The sequence below is a fragment of the Ranitomeya imitator genome, chromosome 2 (assembly GCF_032444005.1).
Source record: "Ranitomeya imitator isolate aRanImi1 chromosome 2, aRanImi1.pri, whole genome shotgun sequence".
Lineage (NCBI taxonomy): Eukaryota > Metazoa > Chordata > Amphibia > Anura > Dendrobatidae > Ranitomeya > Ranitomeya imitator.
In genome coordinates, this window is record NC_091283.1 from 773,731,953 (window position 1) to 773,756,381 (window position 24,429).

Below are 24,429 nucleotides of genomic sequence, written 5' to 3' on the forward strand. Positions count from 1 at the left end.
AGGACAGTCCAAAGACTCAACCTGCTCTGAAGAGAAACGAGGATGGAACCCAGAGTTGCAGAAAAGCGGCGAAACCAAGGTAGCCGAGCTGGCCCGATTATTAAGGGCGAACTCAGCCAAAGGCAAAAAGGACACCCAGTCATCCTGATCAGCAGAAACAAAGCATCTCAGATATGTTTCCAAGGTCTGATTGGTTCGTTCGGTCTGGCCATTAGTCTGAGGATGGAAAGCCGAGGAAAAAGACAAGTCAATGCCCATCCTACCACAAAAGGCTCGCCAAAACCTCGAAACAAACTGGGAACCTCTGTCAGAAATGATATTCTCTGGAATGCCATGTAAACGAACCACATGCTGGAAGAACAATGGCACCAAATCAGGAAGGTAATTTAGACAAGGGTACCAAATGGACCATCTTAGAGAAGCGATCACAGACCACCCAAATGACTGACATCTTTTGAGAGACGGGAAGATCTGAAATAAAATCCATAGAGATATGTGTCCAAGGCCTCTTCGGGACCGGCAAGGGCAAAAGCAACCCACTGGCACGAGAACAGCAGGGCTTAGTCCGAGCACAAATCCCACAGGACTGCACAAAAGTACGCACATCCCGCGACAGAGATGGCCACCAAAAGGATCTAGCCACTAACTCTCTGGTACCAAAGATTCCAGGATAACCAGCCAACACCGAACAATGAACCTCAGAGATAACTTTATTTGTCCACCTATCAGGGACAAACAGTTTCTCCGCTGGGCAACGATCAGGTTTATTAGCCTGAAATTTTTGCAGCACCCGCCGCAAATCAGGTGAGATGGCAGACACAATTACTCCCTCTTTGAGGATACCCTCCGGCTCAGATAAACCCGGAGAGTCGGGCACAAAACTTCTAGACAGAGCATCCGCCTTCACATTTTTAGAGCCCGGAAGGTACGAAATCACAAAGTCAAAACGGGCAAAAAACAACGACCAACGAGCCTGCCTAGGATTCAACCGCTTGGCGGACTCGAGATAAGTCAAGTTCTTATGATCAGTCAAGACCACCACGCGATGCTTAGCTCCTTAAAGCCAATGACGCCACTCCTCGAATGCCCACTTCATGGCCAGCAACTCTCGATTGCCCACATCATAATTTCGCAAAGCAGGCGAAAACTTCCTGGAAAAGAAGGAGCATGGTTTCATCACCGAGCAATCAGAACTTCTCTGCGACAAAACAGCCCCTGCTCCAATCTCAGAAGCATCAACCTCGACCTGGAACGGAAGCGAAACATCTGGTTGACACAACACAGGGGCAGAAGAAAAACGACGCTTCAACTCTTGAAAAGCTTCCACAGCAGCAGAAAACCAATTGACCACATCAGCACCCTTCTTGGTCAAATCGGTCAAAGGTTTAGCAATACTAGAAAAATTGCAGATGAAGCGACGATAAAAATTAGCAAAGCCCAGGAACTTTTGCAGACTTTTCAGAGATGTCGGCTGAGTCCAATCATGGATGGCTTGGACCTTAACAGGGTCCATCTCGATAGTAGAAGGGGAAAAGATGAACCCCAAAAATGAAACCTTCTGAACACCAAAGAGACACTTTGATCCCTTCACAAACAAAGAATTAGCACGCAGGACCTGAAACACCGTTCTGACCTGCTTCACATGAGACTCCCAATCATCCGAGAAGATCAAAATGTCATCCAAGTACACAATCAGGAATTTATCCAGGTACTCTCGGAAGATGTCATGCATAAAGGACTGAAACACTGATGGAGCATTGGCAAGTCCGAATGGCATTACTAGATACTCAAAATGGCCCTCGGGCGTATTAAATGCAGTTTTCCATTCATCGCCTCGCTTAATACGCACAAGATTATACGCACCACGAAGATCTATCTTGGTGAACCAACTAGCCCCCTTAATCCGAGCAAACAAATCAGATAACAACGGCAAGGGGTACTGAAATTTAACCGTGATCTTATTTAGAAGGCGGTAATCTATACAAGGTCTCAGTGAACCATCCTTCTTGGCTACAAAAAAGAACCCTGCTCCTAATGGCGACGATGACGGGCGAATATGCCCCTTCTCCAAGGACTCCTTCACATAACTCCGCATAGCAGCGTGCTCAGGCACAGATAAATTAAACAGACGACCTTTTGGGAATTTACTACCAGGAATCAAATCGATAGCACAATCACAATCCCTATGCGGAGGTAGGGTATCGGACTTGGGCTCATCAAATACATCCCGGTAATCAGACAAGAACTCTGGAACCTCAGAAGGGGTGGATGACGAAATAGTCAGAAATGGGACATCACCATGTACCCCCTGACAACCCCAGCTGGACACAGACATGGATTTCCAATCTAATACTGGATTATGGACTTGTAGCCATGGCAACCCCAACACGACCACATCATGCAGATTATGCAACACCAGAAAGCGAATAACCTCCTGATGTGCAGGAGCCATGCACATGGTCAGCTGGGTCCAGTACTGAGGCTTATTCTTGGCCAAAGGCGTAGCATCAATTCCTCTCAATGGAATAGGACACTGCAAGGGCTCCAAGAAAAACCCACAACGCCTAGCATACTCCAAGTCCATCAAATTCAGGGCAGCGCCTGAATCCACAAATGCCATGACAGAATACGATGACAAACAGCAGTACAAGGTAACGGACAGAAGAAATTTTGACTGTACCGTACTAATGGTGGCAGACCTAGCGAACCGCTTAGTGCGCTTAGGACAATCAGAGATAGCATGAGTGGAATCACCACAGTAGAAACACAGCCCATTCAGACGTCTGTGTTCTTGCCGTTCAACTCTGGTCAAAGTCCTATCGCACTGCATAGGCTCAGGTTTAAGCTCAGGTAATACCGCCAAATGGTGCACAGATTTACGCTCACGCAAGCGTCAACCGATCTGAATGGCCAAAGACATAGACTCATTCAGACCAGCAGGCATAGGAAATCCCACCATGACATCCTTAAGGCTTCAGAGAGACCTTTTCTGAAAATAGCTGCGAGCGCACCTTCATTCCACTGAGTGAGTACGGACCACTTTCTAAATTTCTGACAATATACCTCTATCTCATCCTGACCCTGACACAGAGCCAGCAAATTCTTCTCTGCCTGATCCACTGAATTAGGCTCATCGTACAGCAATCCGAGCGCCAGGAAAAACGCATCGATATTACTTAATGCAGGATCTCCTGACGCAAGAGAAAATGCCCAGTCCTGAGGGTCGCCACGTAAAAAAGAAATAATGATCCTAACTTGTTGAACTGGGTCACCAGAGGAGCGAGGTTTCAAAGCCAGAAATAGTTTACAATTATTTTTGAAACTCAGAAATTTAGTTCTATCTCCAAAAAGCAAATCAGGAATAGAAATTCTCGGTTCTAACATAGAATTCTGAACCACAAAGTCTTGAATATTTTGTACTCTTGCCGTGAGCTGATCCACACATGAAGACAGACCTTTAATGTCCATCGCTACACCTGTGTCCTGAACCACCCAAATGTCTAGGGGAAAAAAAAGGCAAAACACAGTGCAGAGAAAAAAAAAATGGTCTCAGAACTTCTTTTTTCCCTCTATTGAGAATCATTAGTACTTTGGGCCTCCAGTACTGTTATGATAAGATAATTCAGTACCACAATGGACATAGAAGTCAGAGCACATACAGTGACCTGACAATAACCCAAAAACATAGAATGAGCTCTGAGACGTGGGAACTCTGCTGACCGCAATCCCTAATCCTCTCCAAACACACTAGAGGCAGCCGTGGATTGCGCCTAACGCTCCCTATGCAACTCGGCACAGCCTGAGAAACTAGCTAGCCTGAAGATAGAAAATAAGCCTACCTTGCCTCAGAGAAATACCCCAAAGGAAAAGGCAGCCCCCACATATAATGACTGTGAGTTAAGATGAAAAGACAAACGTAGAGATGAAATAGATTTAGCAAAGTGAGGCCCGAATTTCTGAACAGAGCGAGGATAGGAAAGGTAACTTTGCGGTCAACACAAAACCCTACAAAAACCACGCAAAGGGGACAAAAAGACCCTCCGTACCGAACTAACGGCACGGAGGTACACCCTCTGCGTCCCAGAGCTTCCAGCAAGCAGGAAAAAACAAATAGACAAGCTGGACAGAAAAAAACAGCAAACAAAATAGCAAAGCAGAACTTAGCTATGCAGAGCAGCAGGCCACAGGAACGATCCAGGAGGAAACAGGTCCAATACTAGAACATTGACTGGAGGCCAAGATCAAAGCACTAGGTGGAGTTAAATAGAGCAGCACCTAACGACTTCACCACATCACCTGAGGAAGGAAACTCAGAAGCCGCAGTACCACTTTCCTCCACCAACGGAAGCTCACAGAGAGAATCAGCCGAAGTACCACTTGTGACCACAGGAGGGAGCTCTGCCACAGAATTCACAACAGGATGCCAAACAAACAGGTCATTTCTCCATCTACTTTTCCAAGTAATTTCTCCATCTCCTGCATTGCCGGCGTCCACGGTAACTGCACAACACTAGGATGCCGTAGACTTATGTGGGTGCGTGAGATATGGCTCTCAGATGCACTTGCAGCATGCTGCGAATCGGCATGTCGACCACGTCAGCCATGATATACAGCAGTGTGAGTGAACACTAAGGCCGGGATCACACATGCGAGAAACACATCCGTGTCTCGCATTTGAAATCCAAGCTCTGGCGCCGGCACTCCAGAGCGGAGCGTGCAGCTGCATAGCAACACATGGAGCTGCATGTTCCGCTCTGGAGTGCCGGCGCCAGAGCTTGGATTTCACATGCGAGACACGGACGTGTTTCTCGCATGTGTGATCCCGGCCTTAAAGTAAAAGTGGCGTCTCCCTCTGTGCTCCAGTTAAGGACTGAAGTAACATTTGCAGCATAAGATACACCACAACTCGTCATGAATTAGATGAGTGGGTGTCGCCTCCTCCCAACTTTCCAAAGACCTTTATGCCAGATTTCTGGTATCTACAATTTAATGAATCTGGGAGAAAGCAACTACAGTGGGGGAAAAAAGTATTTAGTCAACGACCAATTGTGCAAGTTTCTATAATATGGGCAGCACGGTGGCACAGTGGTTAGCACTGCAGCCTTGCAGCGCTGGAGTCCTGGGCTCTAATCCCACCCAGGACAACATCTGCAAAGAGTTTGTATGTTCTCTCTGTGTTTGCGTGGGTTTCCTCCGGGCACTCCGGTTTCCTCCCACATTCCAAAGACATACTGATAGGGAATTTAGATTGTGAGCCCCATCAGGGACAGTGATGATGATGTGTGCAAAACTGTAAAGCGCTGTGGAATATGTTAGCGCTATATAAAAATAAAGATTATTATTATAATCTTTTTAATTGGGAGAACTTACACAATTGGTCGCTCGCGAAATACTTTTTTTCCCCACTGTAAATACAAATGTCGTTAATATACAAGTGCTCTATCGGAGGCTAAATACATAAATAAATAAAAACTCTAAGAAAAAAAAATGTCTACTGCTTAATTTTTTTAATTTTTTTAACATTGAAGTCTAAGGCTGCCGTCACACTAGCAGTATTTGGTCAGAATTTTACCTCAGTATTTGTAAGCCAAAACCAGGAGTGGAAAAATTAGAGGAAAAGTATAATAGAAAATTGTCACCACTTCTGCATTTATCACCCACTCCTGGTTTTGGCTTACAAATACTGATGTAAAATACTGATCAAATACTGCTAGTGTGACGGCAGCCTAAGGAAAATGGATCAGTTAATTAGCCATCCGTTTTTCTTTCATTTGCAACAATTTTTTGCTTATTGGATCCAGTAAGTTTGAAACGGATCAGTTACAAATGAAAGAAAAATAGATGGCTAATTAACGGATCCATTTTCCATAGACTTCAATATTAAAGAAAGAAATCTAGCAGAGATCAGTTATTTAAAAGTGGACTAAATTTGTGAAGTTGTATCTGCACAACTTGTTTCCAACATATTGCTGCTGGATCCATTCTAACTGAGCACTACTGGACATGTTGATATAACTTAAAGGGGTTTTCCCACAGTTAATTTCAATGAATAGATCTTGGAATAATAATGATTTCCATAATTGGATGTGTTTAAATATAATGTTCCTGTGCTGAGCTATCTTATAAATTTGCCCCTGCTATGTACTGTAGTTTTCGTTTTTATGTGATTGCCCATCAGCTACAGGAAGCCGGTGGCTGCGGCTAACAGTCTACCCGCTATTAAATAAAATAAATGTTCTCTGCTCCCCACACCCATAGTCGCTCCCACCTATCGGCACCGGCTTCAGTGCAAAGAGGTGGTAGGGGCTATGAGCATGGGTAGCAGAGAATATTCATGTTCTTTAAAAGCGGGCACATGTGTTAGCTGCAACAGACGGCTCCTGCCTCCTGTGATCCGCTCATCCTGCCTTTCCCTTACCTCTCCATCCACAGCTAAATCCGGACTATAAGGTGCACCCCCAATTTTCCTCCATTTTGGAGGAAAAAAAGGCGTCTTATTGTCCAAAAATATGGTACTGTGTCTGGCCATGCAGGAACATGGTCTCATACCACAGCTCCTGGGCAGGAGGGAAGCAAATGAGTATACAGACATCACAGTACAGGATCACAGCTGATTATTTTTTTGATAAAATATTGTTTAACAACAGGCAGTAAATGGTGCAGATTGGATTCGACAACAGTCGCTAAGTTATTACCTATCAGTGTGATAGACGGGCGGCACGGTGGCGCAGTTGTTAGCACAGCAGCCTTGCAGCGCTGGAGTCCTGGGTTCAAACCCCACCAAGGACAACACCTGCAAAGAGTTTGTATGTTCTCTCCGTGTTTGCGTGGGTTTCCTCCGGGCACTCCGGTTTCCTCCCACATTCCAAAGACATACTGATAGGGAATTTAGATTGTGAGCCCCATCGGGGACAGTGATGATAATGTGTGCAAAAATGTAAAGCGCTGCGGAATATGTTAACGCTGTATAAAAATAAAGATTATTATTATTATAGATGAAAGCCTGTTTTACCCTGACAAGCCCTATAAACCTCGTGTGAACTAAGGTATTTACATGCTGTAGCAATAACATAACTAAGATCTGCCTGATCACATAGCATTTAAATAATTTGTGAAACTGTATAAATGTTTTGTGCCACCCAGTATCTTCTGATCTGCGGGGCGAGTGTTGTTGACTGTAAGAACTAACTAGGGCAGCATGGTGGCTCAGTGGTTAGCACTGCAGCCTTGCATTGTTGGGATCATGGGTTCAAATCTCACCAAGGACAATATCTGCAAGGAGTTTGTAGGTTCTCCTCATGTCTGTGTGGGTTTCCTCCGAGTTCTCCGGTTTCCTCCCACACTCCAAAGACATAGTGATAAGGAATCTAGATTGTGAGCCCCAATGGGGACAGTGATGATGTCTGTAAAACGCTGTGGAATTAATGGGGCCATATAAGTGAGTAAACTAAATAAACTATAACATTGTGCCAACATCATAAAAACTAGTAGGTATACACAAGGGTGAAATATTAATGCACAAATGTGATCACATTGGTTTACTGGAGGCTTAAGTATAGTTTTCCCATGTATATAATACCATGTAAAAGTAAAGCATATTCATATTCTGCTTTACAATATTTCTATTCTTTGTCAGAGAAAAGCAACAAATCCTTAACTATTCTGTTTGGCAGGTAACAGCTGATATTTTAATAAAAGGGGAAATAAATAATTCCTTAAGACAAGTTAGGTTACTAAGTGTGTCAAAGGTCATCATAAGTTTATACTCCCAGATTCTCCTGCCTCTCTGAGATTTGAAGCTACCTTTCAATACAAGTAATTTCAGGTCCATAAGTTTGAAGGAAGACTTTAACTCCATCTAGTTCAACCCATATCCGTGCAGGAAGGAGTGTGTTGCATTTATTTATGTCTTTTTACATCAATATGCAAATTGCCTCTTCTGAGAAAAAGAGGACTTAAACACTATAGCGCCACGTGTTGGTCACCTAGCCAAATCAGTTCTCATGCTTCGCACTGACGAGGGCCAACAGCCTGAAACACTGTGTCTGCGAATTGAGATACTGATTTGGCTTTTATCCAAAGTCATATTGCACGACTCGTTAAAGGGTTGGTTGTGACTTTTAGGATCGCTACTTCCAACAGGTGGCACTATAGAGTTTAAGTCCTCTTTTTCTATGAACAGGCAATTTGCATATTTAATTACCCAGAGGAGCATTGCACAGCGAATAAGCCTCCTTACCTTGACAAGCCAGAGATGGTATGTCACTCTCCATAAGGAGAAACGTTACCCCTTTTCACATCAAGGAATTTGCACTTCAGACCTTATGGGGAATCATAACAGAACCAGACCCCAATCAGAGGACAACAAAACATTCACTCCTAATCTAGGAACTTTCCAATATTTATGGACACAACTGTTTATCACTTATCACTCTCCCATAATGACAGTTCTGTGCTGTGTTGTGTATAAATATGTGATTCTTCGGAATTTGCTTTAGTCTTTGCCTGATGAATAGACGTATGTAGAGTTGAGCGACCTTGACCTTTTTAGAGTCGAGCCGGGTTTCGCGAAACCCGACTATCTCAAAAGTCGGGTCGAGTGAAATCGGCCGATTATGACGTAAAGTCGGGATCGACCGAAACACGAAACCCAATGCAAGTCAATGGGGCAGCATAGTCGGCAGTGAGTGGGGGCCAGGAAAACACCTAGAGTGCCCATTTTAATGTCAAAACCATCCATTCTTCTTAATGAAGCTTGTCAAGCGTAATTTACCTTATAATAATTGGAAGGCATTTGAAATTGGGGGTCATTTGGCTAAAGTTGTGGTGGGTAGGGCTGGTTCAAGTAATTAGTGGGCCCAGGAAATCTGGACCACGTCACGGCAGTGGAGCAGGGAGAGGTAAGTATTTCAACTTTGCAAGTGCTGTGAACCTGAGCAAGCAGGGGGGGCCCACTCGTTGGCATTGGCACTGGCACAGGGCCCCTCAAAGTACAGCGGTGTGTTTGCATGGCGGGGGCGCCTCCCACCGGCAGCAACACTTTTGCGTACCATGAGAGGCCCTGTGCCAGTGACGTCGCCAACTAGTATTCCTCCCCCTACCTGATGAAGGAACCTGCACTTTCATCTGCACCTTCCTGTTTGTCCCCGTGTAAGGTGGTATGGTATGCGGGAAGGGGGACCTGACTTTCAGCAGGGTCACAATCTTGCAGTGTAGCGTGCACGGGAAATGTTGCGTTATGGGTCAATGTACCAGCAGACTCATCTATCACTGGCTGGGCAATGGGCAGGATGAGGAGGAAACACAGATATAGGCCCAAAGAATAAAGTGGGCTAAATGCAGTTCAAAATTGGTAACACAGGACTAATCAGGGGGCATTGCAGTGGAGGACAACTGGAATGAGAGGCTGACACAGAGAGTAGGCCCAAATCAGTAAGTAGTCGAAATGCAGTTCAAAATTGGCAACAGTAGTAAACAGGCGGCACAGCTTTGTTCAGTGGAGGAGAACAGCAAGGAGTGGCAGACACCGATAGTAGGCCCCAACCCAACTAGTAGGCCAAATGCAGTCTAACATTAACAACTACTTAACGAGCGCCTGAAAACGGAATTTCAGGACAGGAAACCAGGAGAACAGCAAGGAGCGGCAGACACCGATAGTAGGCCCCAAACCAACTAGTACGCCAAATGCAGTTGTTCCGTTTAACCACAATTTAATGAGAGCCTGAAGATAGAAGTTCAGGAAAGGCAACCTGGAGAACACCTTGGAGTGGAACACACCATCTCTCTACACCCCATACCCAATTTGTAGGCCTAATGCAGCGTAGTTTCCAACAACTACTAAACGAGAGCATGATGATCGAAGCATTGGCGAGGAAACCTGGGGAACACCTTGGAGTGGAACACACCATCTCTCTACAGTGGAACACACCATCTCTCTACACCCCATACCCAATTTGTAGGCCTAATGCAGCGTAGTTTCCAACAACTACTAAACGAGAGCCGGAAGATCGAAGCAATGGAGAGGAAACCTGGGGAACACCTTGGAGTGTAACACACCATCTCTCTACACCCCATACCCAATTTGTAGGCCTAATGCAGCGTAGTTTCCAACAACTACTAAACGAGAGCCGGAAGATCAAAGCTCAGGAAAGGCAACCTGGAGAACACCTTGGAGTGGAACACACCATCTCTCTACACCCCATACCCAATATGTAGGCCCAATGCAGCGTAGTTTCCAACAACTACTAAACGAGAGCCGGAAGATCGAAGCAATGGAGAGGAAACCTGGGGAACACCTTGGAGTGTAACACACCATCTCTCTACACCCCATACCCAATTTGTAGGCCTAATGCAGCGTAGTTTCCAACAACTACTAAACGAGAGCCGGAAGATCGAAGCAATGGAGAGGAAACCTGGGGAACACCTTGGAGTGTAACACACCATCTCTCTACACCCCATACCCAATTTGTAGGCCTAATGCAGCGTAGTTTCCAACAACTACTAAACGAGAGTCGGAAGATCGAAGCAATGGAGAGGAAACCTGGGGAACACCTTGGAGTGGAACACACCATCTCTCTACAGTGGAACACACCATCTCTCTACACCCCATACCCAATTTGTAGGCCTAATGCAGCGTAGTTTCCAACAACTACTAAACGAGAGCCGGAAGATCGAAGCTCAGGAAAGGCAACCTGGGGAACACCTTGGAGTGGAACACACCATCTCTCTACACCCCATACCCAATTTGTAGGCCCAATGCAGCGTAGTTTCCAACAACTACTAAACGAGAGCCGGAAGATCGAAGCTCAGGAAAGGCAACCTGGGGAACACCTTGGAGTGTAACAAACCCTCTCTCTACACCACGGAAGGGCTGATTCTTAGGAAGGAAGGCTGTCGGAAAGAAGCAGGGCGCGTCCGAGGGTGATTATATTCTTATTAGGTATATACTCACCCTCGGACGCGCCCTGCTTCTTTATTTGTAATGAATGTTTATTTGCAATGTGGTTTTGACTTACTCTATTTTTTTGGTAAATAATGATTTTATTATTTTCATTGTTTTGCATCTTCTTGGCAATAATATAAAGAAGACGCGACAGGACAACACTCGGTGGATGCCATATCTGTGTTTAAAATTGAAAAAACCTTTCAGTTAACTACTTGCAGGAGAAAGTTATTGTAGCTGGTGGCCATTTTTAGTACTGTACCAGATTTTTGTTGTATGTGTTTGTTTTTAATGTTAAAATGTCTGCATTTGATATCTCTCCAGTATTTTCTTTTTTATAAGCAAAATACTTATTTTTATATTTTCTGATGTTGGTTCCAGGGGTACACGGGCAGCAGTGGTGTGGTCAGTGGAGGCCTAGTGGAAGGAGTGACCGCAGACAGGCATCGAAGGCCTAAAATAATAACACATGGCTGTAGGCAATTTTAAATTGGTTCCAGGGGTACACGGGCAGCAGTGGTGTGGTCAGTGGAGGCCTAGTGGAAGGAGTGACCGCAGACAGGCATCGAAGGCCTAAAATAATAACACATGGCTGTAGGCAATTTTAAATTGGTTCCAGGGGTACACGGGCAGCAGTGGTGTGGTCAGTGGAGGCCTAGTGGAAGGAGTCACCGCAGACAGGCATCGAAGGCCTAAAATAATAACACATGGCTGTAGGCAATTTTAAATTGGTTACAGGGGTACACGGGCAGCAGTGGTGTGGTCAGTGGAGGCCTAGTGGAAGGAGTGACCGCAGACAGGCATCGAAGGCCTAAAATAATAACACATGGCTGTAGGCAATTTTAAATTGGTTCCAGGGGTACACGGGCAGCAGTGGTGTGGTCAGTGGAGGCCTAGTGGAAGGAGTCACCGCAGACAGGCATCGAAGGCCTAAAATAATAACACATGGCTGTAGGCAATTTTAAATTGGTTCCAGGGGTACACGGGCAGCAGTGGTGTGGTCAGTGGAGGCCTGGTGGAAGGAGTCACCGCAGACAGGCATCGAAGGCCCAAAATAATAACACATGGCTGTAGGCAATTTTAAATTGGTTCCAGGGGTACACGGGCAGCAGTGGTGTGGTCAGTGGAGGCCTAGTGGAAGGAGTGACCGCAGACAGGCATCGAAGGCCCAAAATAATAACACATGGCTGTAGGCAATTTTAAATTGGTTCCAGGGGTACACGGGCAGCAGTGGTGTGGTCAGTGGAGGCCTAGTGGAAGGAGTGACCGCAGACAGGCATCGAAGGCCTAAAATAATAACACATGGCTGTAGGCAATTTTAAATTGGTTCCAGGGGTACACGGGCAGCAGTGGTGTGGTCAGTGGAGGCCTAGTGGAAGGAGTGACCACAGACAGGCATCGAAGGCCTAAAATAATAACACATGGCTGTAGGCAATTTTAAATTGGTTACAGGGGTACACGGGCAGCAGTGGTGTGGTCAGTGGAGGCCTAGTGGAAGGAGTGACCACAGACAGGCATCGAAGGCCTAAAATAATAACACATGGCTGTAGGCAATTTTAAATTGGTTCCAGGGGTACACGGGCAGCAGTGGTGTGGTCAGTGGAGGCCTAGTGGAAGGAGTCACCGCAGACAGGCTTCGAAGGCCTAAAATAATAACACATGGCTGTAGGCAATTTTAAATTGGTTCCAGGGGTACACGGGCAGCAGTGGTGTGGTCAGTGGAGGCCTAGTGGAAGGAGTGACCGCAGACAGGCATCGAAGGCCTAAAATAATAACACATGGCTGTAGGCAATTTTAAATTGGTTCCAGGGGTACACGGCCAGCAGTGGTGTGGTCAGTGGAGGCCTAGTGGAAGGAGTCACCGCAGACAGGCATCGAAGGCCTAAAATAATAACACATGGCTGTAGGCAATTTTAAATTGGTTACAGGGGTACACGGGCAGCAGTGGTGTGGTCAGTGGAGGCCTAGTGGAAGGAGTGACCGCAGACAGGCATCGAAGGCCTAAAATAATAACACATGGCTGTAGGCAATTTTAAATTGGTTCCAGGGGTACACGGGCAGCAGTGGTGTGGTCAGTGGAGGCCTAGTGGAAGGAGTCACCGCAGACAGGCTTCGAAGGCCTAAAATAATAACACATGGCTGTAGGCAATTTTAAATTGGTTCCAGGGGTACACGGGCAGCAGTGGTGTGGTCAGTGGAGGCCTAGTGGAAGGAGTGACCGCAGACAGGCATCGAAGGCCTAAAATAATAACACATGGCTGTAGGCAATTTTAAATTGGTTCCAGGGGTACACGGCCAGCAGTGGTGTGGTCAGTGGAGGCCTAGTGGAAGGAGTCACCGCAGACAGGCATCGAAGGCCTAAAATAATAACACATGGCTGTAGGCAATTTTAAATTGGTTACAGGGGTACACGGGCAGCAGTGGTGTGGTCAGTGGAGGCCTAGTGGAAGGAGTGACCGCAGACAGGCATCGAAGGCCTAAAATAATAACACATGGCTGTAGGCAATTTTAAATTGGTTCCAGGGGTACACGGGCAGCAGTGGTGTGGTCAGTGGAGGCCTAGTGGAAGGATTCACCGCAGACAGGCATCGAAGGCCTAAAATAATAACACATGGCTGTAGGCAATTTTAAATTGGTTACAGGGGTACACGGGCAGCAGTGGTGTGGTCAGTGGAGGCCTAGTGGAAGGAGTGACCGCAGACAGGCATCGAAGGCCTAAAATAATAACACATGGCTGTAGGCAATTTTAAATTGGTTCCAGGGGTACACGGGCAGCAGTGGTGTGGTCAGTGGAGGCCTAGTGGAAGGAGTCACCGCAGACAGGCATCGAAGGCCTAAAATAATAACACATGGCTGTAGGCAATTTTAAATTGGTTACAGGGGTACACGGGCAGCAGTGGTGTGGTCAGTGGAGGCCTAGTGGAAGGAGTGACCACAGACAGGCATCGAAGGCCTAACATAACAAAAATGTCAATACAATGGTATCGTCAATGGCAGGCATTGAAGGATGTCAGCGCATAGACTAAACATTGGTGGAGCTGTGAGATAATTTTGCAAGTGGTAGAGCACTGTTTGAGCTGGGGTGGGGGGAAACTGTCTTTTGGCTGGCGGTACAGGCCCAGGGCCCCTCATATTACAACGGTGTGTCTGACGTTGGGTGCGCACCACCACCGCCAGAGAGACATTATTGTACTAGGAGGGACTCAGTGGCAGTGCCGTCGACCAAAAGCGGGCTCACCCACCTCTTCAGACAAACTGCACTCTCACGGGTGCTGTCGCCAAGTGTCGATACCACGGCCCCGTGTGGGGAGTTTGGCCATTTAGTGAGGTGTAAACATGTCGTATGCTGGACAATCAGGTGCAGAAAATTACGAGATTGGAAAAGGCATTCAGAATAGTCCACAGGCAAGACCTTTTCATAGGAAAGCTAGGTGTCAGCCGGGCAAGGTGGGGCAAAAGATTTCGAAATCCAGTTGTGGTTCATTTTAATGAAGGTTAGATCATCTACATTTTGGGTAGCCAGACGAGTCCTTTTTTCTGTTAGTATTGAACCTGCAGCACTGAATACTCTTTCTAATAGGACACTAGCTGCCGGGCAAGCAAGCTCCTGCAATGCATATTCTGCCAATTCTGGCCAGGTGTCTAATTTTGATGCCCAGTAATCAAATGGGAATGACGGTTGAGGGAGAACATCGATAAGGGATGAAAAATAGTTTGTAACCATACTGGACAAATGTTGTCTCCTGTCACTTTGAATTGATGCTGCAGTACCTGTCCGGTCTGCGGTCATAGCAAAATCACTCCACAACCTGGTCAGAAAACCCCTCTGGCCAACGCCACTTCTGATTTCTGCCCCTCTAACTCCTCTGGTCTGCTGGCCCCTGCAGCTCGTGTGAGAACGATCACGGGCGCTGTGTGCAGGGAATGCCAGAAGCAAACGGTCAACAAGAGTTGATTGTTTGGTTGCTAATATTAGTTCCAAGTTCTCATGTGGCATAATATTTTGCAATTTGCCTTTATAGCGAGGATCAAGGAGGCAGGCCAACCAGTAATCATCATCATTCATCATTTTAGTTATGCGTGTGTCCCTTTTGAGGATACGTAAGGCATAATCCGCCATGTGGGCCAAAGTTCCAGTTCTCAAATCTGCGGTTGTGCTTGGTTAAGGGGCAGTTTCAGGCAAATCCACGTCACTTGTGTCCCTCAAAAAACCAGAACCCGGCCTTGCCGCGCCACCAATTTCCAGTGGCCCCGGAAAAGCTTCCTCATTAAAAATATAATCATCCCCATCATCCTCCTCGTCCTCCTCCTCCTCTTCGCCCGCTACCTCGTCCTGTACACTGCCCTGGCCAGACAATGGCTGACTGTCATCAAGGCTTTCCTCTTCCTCAGCTGCAGACGCCTGATCCTTTATGTGCGTCAAACTTTGCATCAGCAGACGCATTAGGGGGATGCTCATGCTTATTATGGCGTTGTCTGCACTAACCAGCCGTGTGCATTCCTCAAAACACTGAAGGACTTGACACATGTCTTGAATCTTCGACCACTGCACACCTGACAACTCCATGTCTGCCATCCTACTGCCTGCCCGTGTATGTGTATCCTCCCACAAAAACATAACAGCCCGCCTCTGTTCACACAGTCTCTGAAGCATGTGCAGTGTTGAGTTCCACCTTGTTGCAACGTCTATGATTAGGCGATGCTGGGGAAGGTTCAAAGAACGCTGATAGGTCTGCATACGGCTGGAGTGTACGGGCGAACGGCGGATATGTGAGCAAAGTCCACGCACTTTGAGGAGCAGGTCGGATAACCCCGGATAACTTTTCAGGAAGCACTGCACCACCAGGTTTAAGGTGTGAGCCAGGCAAGGAATGTGTTTCAGTTGGGAAAGGGAGATGGCAGCCATGAAATTCCTTCCGTTATCACTCACTACCTTGCCTGCCTCAAGATCTACAGTGCCCAGCCACGACTGCGTTTCTTTCTGCAAGAACTCGGACAGAACTTCCGCGGTGTGTCTGTTGTCGCCCAAACACTTCATAGCCAATACAGCCTGCTGACGTTTGCCAGTAGCTGCCCCATAATGGGAGACCTGGTGTGCAACAGTGGCAGCTGCGGATGGAGTGGTTGTGCGACTGCGGTCTGTGGACGAGCTCTCGCTTCTGCAGGAGGACGAAGAGGAGGAGGAGGGGGTGCGAACGGCTACAGCCAATTGTTTCCTAGACCGTGGGCTAGGCAGAACTGTCCCAAACTTGCTGTCCCCTGTGGACCCTGCATCCACCACATTTACCCAGTGTGCCGTGATGGACACGTAACGTCCCTGGCCATGCCTACTGGTCCATGCATCTGTTGTCAGGTGCACCTTTGTGCTCACAGATTGCCTGAGTGCATGGACGATGCGCTCTTTAACATGCTGGTGGAGGGCTGGGATGGCTTTTCTGGAAAAAAAGTGTCGACTGGGTAGCTCGTAGCGTGGTACAGCGTAGTCCATCAGGGCTTTGAAAGCTTTGCTTTCAACTAACCGGTAGGGCATCATCTCTAACGAGATTAGTCTAGCTATGTGTGCGTTCAAACCCTGTGTACGCGGATGCGAGGCTAAGTACTTCCTTTTTCTAACCATAGTCTCATGTAGGGTGAGCTGGACTGGAGAGCTGGAGATCATGGAACTAGCGGGGGTGCCGGTGGACATGGCAGACTGAGAGACGGTGGGAGATGGTATTGTTGCCACCGGTGCCCTAGATGCAGTGTTTCCTACTACGAAACTGGTGATTCCCTGACCCTGACGGCTTTGGCCTGGCAAAGAAACCTGCACAGATACTGCAGGTGGTGCGGAAAATGGTGGCCCTACACTGCCGGAAGGGATGTTGCGTTGCTGACTAGCTTCATTGGCCGAGGGTGCTACAACCTTAAGGGACGTTTGGTAGTTAGTCCAGGCTTGCAAATGCATGGTGGTTAAATGTCTATGCATGCAACTTGTATTGAGACTTTTCAGATTCTGTCCTCTGCTTAAGGTAGTTGAACATTTTTGACAGATGACTTTGCGCTGATCAATTGGATGTTGTTTAAAAAAATGCCAGACTGCACTCTTTCTAGCATCGGATACCTTTTCAGGCATTGCAGACTGAGCTTTAACCGGATGGCCACGCTGTCCTCCAACAGGTTTTAGCTTTGCCACGCGTTTTGGGCAAGATACGGGCCCGGCAGATGGAACCTGTTGCGATGTTGATGCCTGCTGCGGCCCCTCCTCCTCCGCTTCAGAACTGCTGCCGCCTGCACCCTGTTCCCCCAATGGCTGCCAATCGGGGTCAAGAACTGGGTCATCTATTACCTCTTCTTGTAGCTCGTGTGCAACTTCGTCTGTGTCACCGTGTCGGTCGGTGGTATAGCGTTCGTGATGGGGCAACATAGTCTCATCAGGGTCTGATTCTTGATCAGCACCCTGCAAGGGCAATGTTGTGGTCTGAGTCAAAGGACCAGCATAGTAGTCTGGCTGTGGCTGTGCATCAGTGCACTCCATGTCAGATTCAACTTGTAATGGGCATGGACTGTTAACTGCTTCACTTTCTAAGCCAGGGACGGTATGTGTAAAGAGCTCCATGGAGTAACCCGTTGTGTCGCCTGCTGCATTCTTCTCTGTTGTTGTTTTTGCTGAAGAGGACAAGGAAGCGACTTGTCCCTGACCGTGAACATCCACTAACGACGCGCTGCTTTGACATTTACCAGTTTCACGAGAGGAGGCAAAAGAGCTAGAGGCTGAGTCAGCAAGATAAGCCAAAACTTGCTCTTGCTGCTCCGGCTTTAAAAGCGGTTTTCCTACTCCCAGAAAAGGGAGCGTTCGAGGCCTTGTGTAGCCAGACGACAAACCTGGCTCCACAGCTCCAGACTTAGGTGCAATATTTTTTTTCCCACGACCAGCTGATGCTCCACCACTACCACTACCCTCATTACCAGCTGACAATGAACGCCCCCGGCCACGACCTCTTCCACCATACTTCCTCATTGTTTTAAAAACGTAAACAAACTAACGGTATTTGTTGCTGTCACACAAATTACACGGTGAGCTATAACTTCAGTATGATTTAGCTACCCCTTTACAGGTGAGTGAGACCACAACGAAAATCAGGCACAATGTTACACACTCTGTTGTTGGTGGCAACAAATGAGAGAGATGTCACACACGCAGGACTGTCACTGAAGCACAAATGTAAATATTAATCTCCCACTGATTTGATTTTTTTTTTTTTTTTCAGGGAGACTTTAGGAAAAAAAAAAAAATAGAATAAAATGATTTTTTCAGGAAGAATTTAGAAACCAAAGAAAATAAAATGATTTTTTCAGGGAGAATTTAGAAAACAAATAAAACAAAAAAAGGCTTTCTATGGCCCACTGAGTGAGAGATGACGCACACAGGAGTCAGGAGTGGCACACAAGCCCAGAGGCCAATATTTATCTCCCACTGATTGATGTAGTGATTTTTTCAGGTAGATTTTGGAACCCAAATCAAGCTAAAAAAATAATAGGCTTTCTATGGCCCACAATTGGAGAGAGAGAGAGAGATGGCACACCCAGGAGTCAAGACTGGCACACAAGCAGAAAGGGCAATATTAATCTCCCACTGATTTGTTTTTTTTTTGTTTTTTTTCAGGGAGACTTTAGGAAAAAAAAAAAATAGAATAAAATGATTTTTTCAGGAAGAATATAGAAACCAAAGAAAATAAAATGATTTTTTCAGGGAGAATTTAGAAAACAAATAAAACAAAAAAAGGCTTTCTATGGCCCACTGAGTGAGAGATGACGCACACAGGAGTCAGGAGTGGCACACAAGCCCAGAGGCCAATATTTATCTCCCACTGATTGATGTAGTGATTTTTTCAGGTAGATTTTGGAACCCAAATCAAGCTAAAAAAAATAATAGGCTTTCTATGGCCCACAATTGGAGAGAGAGAGAGAGATGGCACACCCAGGAGTCAAGACTGGCACACAAGCAGAAAGGGCAATATTAATCTCCCACTGATTTGTTTTTTTTTTTTTTTTTTCAGGGAGACTTTAGGAAAAAAAAAAATAGAATAAAATGATTTTTTCAGGAAGAATTTAGAAACCAAATAAAACAAAAAAAGGCTTTCTATGGCCCACTGAGTGAGAGATGACGCACACAGGAGTCAGGAGTGGCACACAAGCCCAGAGGCCAATATTTATCTCCCACTTTTTTTTTTTTGTTCCAGGGAAAATTTATAAACCCAATAAAAAAAATAATAAATAGGCTTTCTATGGCCCACTATCTGAGAGAGAGAGATGGCACGCTTAGGACTGGCACACAAGCCCAAAGGCCAATATTAATCTCCCACTGATTGATTTATTGATTTTTTCAGGTAGAATTTAGAACCCAAATAAAGCAAAAAAAAAAAAAAATGGGCTTTCTATGGCCCACTGAGTGAGTGATGATGCACACAGGAGTCAGGAGTGGCACACAAGCCCTGAGGCCAATATTTTTCTCCCACTGATTGATGTAGTGATTTTTTCAGGTAGATTTTAGAACCAAAATCAAGCAAAAAAATAAATAGGCTTTCTATGGCCCACTGAGTGAGTGATGATGCACACAGGAGTCAAGAGTGGCACACAAGCCCTGAGGCCAATATTTTTCTCCCACTGATTGATGTAGTGATTTTTTCAGGTAGATTTTATAACCCAAATCAAGCAAAAAAATAAATAGGCTTTCTATGGCCCACTGAGTGAGAGATGACACAGACAGGGATGGCACTCTAGCAGAAATGTCAATCTTAATCTCCCACAAAAAAAAAAAAAAAAACAGGGAGTGTCCTTCAATTACTATCTCCCTGCAGTAATCTCAGCCAGGTATGGCAGGCAGCAATAAGGAGTGGACTGATGCACAAATTAAATAAAAAGTGTGTACAAACCAAAAAGATAGCTGTGCAGAAAGGAAGGAACAAGAGGATTTGTGCTTTGAAAAAAGCAGTTGGTTTGCACAGCGGCGTACACACAGCAATGCAGCTATCAGGGAGCCTTCTAGGGCAGCCCAATGAGCTACAGCGCTGAGGGGGGGGAAAAAAAAAATGTAGCTTCCACTGTCCCTGCACACCGAAGGTGGTGTTGGGCAGTGGAAATCGCTACAGCACAAGCGGTTTGGTGGTTAATGGACCCTGCCTAACTCTATCCCTGCTTCTGGCGAAGCGGCAGCAACCTCTCCCTAAGCTCAGATCAGCAGCAGTAACATGGCGGTCGGCGGGAACTCCCCTTTATAGCCCCTGTGACGCCGCAGACAGCAAGCCAATCACTGCAATGCCCTTCTCTAAGATGGTGGGGACCAGGACCTATGTCATCACGCTGCCCACACTCTGCGTTTACCTTCATTGGCTGAGAAATGGCGCTTTTCGCGTCATTGAAACGCGACTTTGGCGCGAAAGTCGCGTACCGCATGGCCGACCCCGCACAGGGGTCGGATCGGGTTTCATGTAACCCGACTTTGCCAAAAGTCGGCGACTTTTGAAAATGAACGACCCGTTTCGCTCAACCCTAGACGTATGTAGTCCCGAAAGCTTGCAATTTATTACCATCTTTTCAGTTATCCATTAAAAGGTATCAACCACTGAGGACTCTCAATTCTAAATATTTTTCCTTCAAACTTAAAAACTATGTTACTATGTTACTATGTTAAGACAAGTCAAGACATGAACCAGCTCTTCTCAATGTGATCTTACATAAGGGATGACTTTTGATTAACATTAGTAGCGTCCTATCACATAAAGCCGTGATCCATATGTTGCAGTTTTCCCACTGCGGACTACCATAGTTTCCAGTTGGCGGGGTATGCTGGGTGATGGAGTTTCACAGATGAAAAGTTATAGAAACTTTATACAGAAGATCCCATTTACAGTAAAACTAGGCAGGAGAGGAAGTAATCCTGACAGTGCAGAATTAGGACTTGTAACACTGATACTATTAACTTGTCAAAACTTTTGTATCAGCTCAGCTGCTCAAAAGCCTAAGCGTGAGAGTAAAAGTGACCCATTCCTGCGAGCACAGATCTCTGCTGTTTGTATTTCCTTACCAATGTTCCTGTCTTCTCGGACAGACGCTTGCTTTTCTTACTCTACCATGAAGTTTAGTTAAAGTTTCTGTTAATTTAATTTAGTAAAAAAGGGAAACTCGCCACAATATTTAATAAACTTACCAGCCGAAGAACTCCTCTCCAGGTATTCATGACGATCGCAAAAGAAAAACTGAAAGGAAAGATGGGTGATTAAGAAATCCACCCCTAAGGAGGAGTCAGAATTACTTCCTTACTGTAAATGTGACTACTGTGCAGGGAAAAAACTTGTGCGTCTTCCTTATTTACAGGAATGGAGACCCGTTTAATCATTTGAAAAAAAAAAAAATTGTAAGTAATTTTTCTATTTTTTTTTGTCTTGTGATATCCGTTGTTGTTTTTGTGCAAATTCTTCAAAATGGCAAGCACGATTCACAAGTTTTGCAAAACAATAAAAAATTGCTATTCACTTTTGTCTTTTGTTGCACCTTTTTAGATAAAAAAAAACAGCTAAAATTGTTGCAAGTTTTGCATAAAAACGTCAAACGTACATATAATGAATGACTCTGTCGGGGGGATTGGAGCACATTTTCGCAAGAATATTGTGACTTTCGCAATTGTTGAGTTAGTAGAAAATATCTGGAAACCCCAAACTCTGCCTGCAATGTAGAACATAAAAAAAGAAAACAGGCGAACTCATATAAAATAGAGTGAAAAAATGTTCGAATTAAAAGAAGAATAAGGCGCAAATGAGAAACAGGTGAAATAGAGCAAAAACTAGGAAAAAAAGAGAGGCACAAATACGATAATGAGTCGATAATGAGCTTGAATCATCAAGACTGGTGATTTTTTTGCCAGTTTTGGTGAGAGGAGTCATATTGGAGTCAGACGCTTTTGATTCATGAAGAGGAGCACGCCTATTTGTGAATCTGGAGTTTCTGATGAGTGGAGGGCACCTCCATGTGCCATACCAAAAATCCCTGTTCAGTCAGGTGTAGGGAATGGTTAAGACAAGAACAAAGACAAAGTTAGGTTAGGTATGAATTTGTCTGCATGTAGAATAATAGTATGAGAACGATTCTACTGCACATCAGCCTTGGGACCTAATATAGAAAAAGACCCTCGACCTAAGAAACATGAACTAAAAAAGGGGGGTGAAACCGAGATTATGGTCGGTGGCATTACAAACATATATTTTATTAATATACAAATACACAGCGGTTGTGCAACCCAGTATTAAAAGGAAGGCGCATATCAGTATCTGTATTATACAAATGCAAAATGAAGATGGTATATCATGTTGCTGCAAACATAATCTAAAATGTAATAGGGTACATGTGAGCACAAAGATTTAAAAACTACAAAGACGTGATAAAATTGTATCAAAAATAGATCACAAAAATCTTGGAAAAAATCCAGAATTGCAAGAAGGTAGCTAGTAATATGGTATATATCAAGATATCAGAAAAATAGAAGATACACATACCGGTATATATAGTGCCTGTGCCACTGAGTATATAATGTTCATTGATTGAAAGCAAGGGGTAAATCCCATAACTGTGGGCAGCTTCATATATTTTTATAATAAAGTGCATGTGAAAACCACTATCTCTGCCATATATGTACAAATATGGGGATATAAGGTGCTCAATGACTGACTCAGTGACCAAACACCCCTGACGAAGGTATGTCGAAACGTGCGTAGGGGGCAGGCTCATATCATCGAAAGCTGCATCACCCATCTAATAAAGTATTCCTTTTATTCATCATGTTCATGTTTAGTAGCTATGTTTGGTCCCTGAGTCAGAGCCATTGAGCATTTTATATCCCCACCCATAATTGCACACAGGGGCGTAACTACAAAAGGTGCAGGGGTTGCAATCGCACCCGGGCACTGGAGCCTAGGGGGCCCTAAAAGTCCCTTTGGCCTATAGAAAAAGACTATTGCTATTAAAGATTTAAAATATATGCGGGCCCGTTGGAGCTTTTGCATCGGGGCCCATGTGTTCCAAGTTACGCCACTGTTTGCACATACATGGAAAGAATAGTGGTTTGCATATGCACTTTAATACAATATTTGTAAGCCAAAATCAGGAACAACCAGGGGAAAAATGTAATAGAAACACGTCACCACTTCTGCATTTTTCACCCACTCCTGGTTTTGGCTTACAAATACTGAAATATTGTGGTGTGGATGTGGCCTAAAGGTTGGGCTCCATCTTCTCAAGCAGGAGCACACTGCTCCCCAGTCTGCTTACTTCCCGGTTGATGGATGGGTGCTCATGGACAAGCGATACTTCAGGCCAGCATCATTTTTGTACCGCTAGTCTACCGATGGATTTTTTGTCATCAGTATTTTGTGCTTTGCATGATTTTTTGGACATAGAGCATGTCACTTCTTTCAGCATTTTTTCAGGATTTTTCACCCATTTACTTGAATGTTTGTTGAAAAAACACACCAAAAAACACAGGTATCATTTTTTGAAGCTTTTTTTGTGCCAAAACCTCATTGTTTGGAATAGCTCTTTTTTTTCGAATACTAAACTTTATCTGCATGCACAAGAGATAAATCTAGCATGCCAAAACCACTGCAAAAAAACACAAAAAATGCATGAAAAATGCAAGAAAACTAAGGAAAACATGCTTTTTTTCTGCAGCTTTTTTTCCTGGTCAGATCAGGTTTTGCTGCAGAAAAACAAAAAAGCGGCAACAACACCAAGAGTGAACTTAGCCTTAGGAGCTACAGTAAGTATTCTCCAGTAGGTCACATTAGGAACTTGTAAGTTACAAGCTGTAACCCACGAGTATCCAACTTTTTGACGTCTCTGGCCCAAATTGGAAGAAGAAGCCACACAATGAGCTTTGGTCTCGTGACCATTCCTAAGATACTGTACTGATTAGATGCAGCCAGTGCTGATCCACAGGAGGGCGGGACTTTCCATCATCTGATCCCTGCTGAGCCTGCCATCCTGCAGTATTCACCCCTGTCAGCCATCACAGAGCAGCTGGAGCAGCACAGCCCCCGCTGGGCAAGTGCCTGAGCCTGTGCTGGTGGATGGCATCCTTAAAGGCTCCACTCCACACATGCAGCAGACACATCATCAGTGAGCTGGCTGTGTGCTCAGTCACTGCATCAACCATATTATCTGCACAGCGGCCACTCACTGAGGATGCTGCTATGTCCTGACCCCTGTCTATGTGTAAGCTATAGATCCTGATAAGGCTAGCTTCACAATAGCGTTTGAGTCTGCAGCGTATCATCCGCGTATGCAAACGCATACAAACAGTGCTGGCGTCAGCACCCAGCGTACCCGGGCAAGTGCCGGGGCCCTGGCGAGACAGGGGGGCCCATTCAAGGCCGGCGTTAGTGGCAGGCAGCTGCCAGTGCCAAGGACCACCGCTCCCCCAGGGGCCCTCAGCTAGCGGCACATCACGCAGCTGACTC

General features: G+C 45.5%; 1 protein-coding gene across 2 annotated transcripts in view; it reads right to left on the minus strand.

Annotated features, from left to right (window-relative positions):
• Positions 1–21,214, minus strand: part of FAS (Fas cell surface death receptor) — a 92,789-nt gene extending 71,575 nt beyond the window's left edge. Inside the window, exon 1 of one of the 2 annotated variants that reach the window (XM_069753501.1) lies at positions 21,129–21,214. In XM_069753501.1, coding sequence (XP_069609602.1) covers positions 21,129–21,158 — 30 coding nt within the window. In that variant the 5' untranslated portion in view covers positions 21,159–21,214. The remainder of the gene's footprint in view (positions 1–21,128) is intronic. The other variant, XM_069753500.1, reaches the window with a different exon arrangement.
• Positions 21,215–24,429: the final 3,215 nt, after the last annotated feature.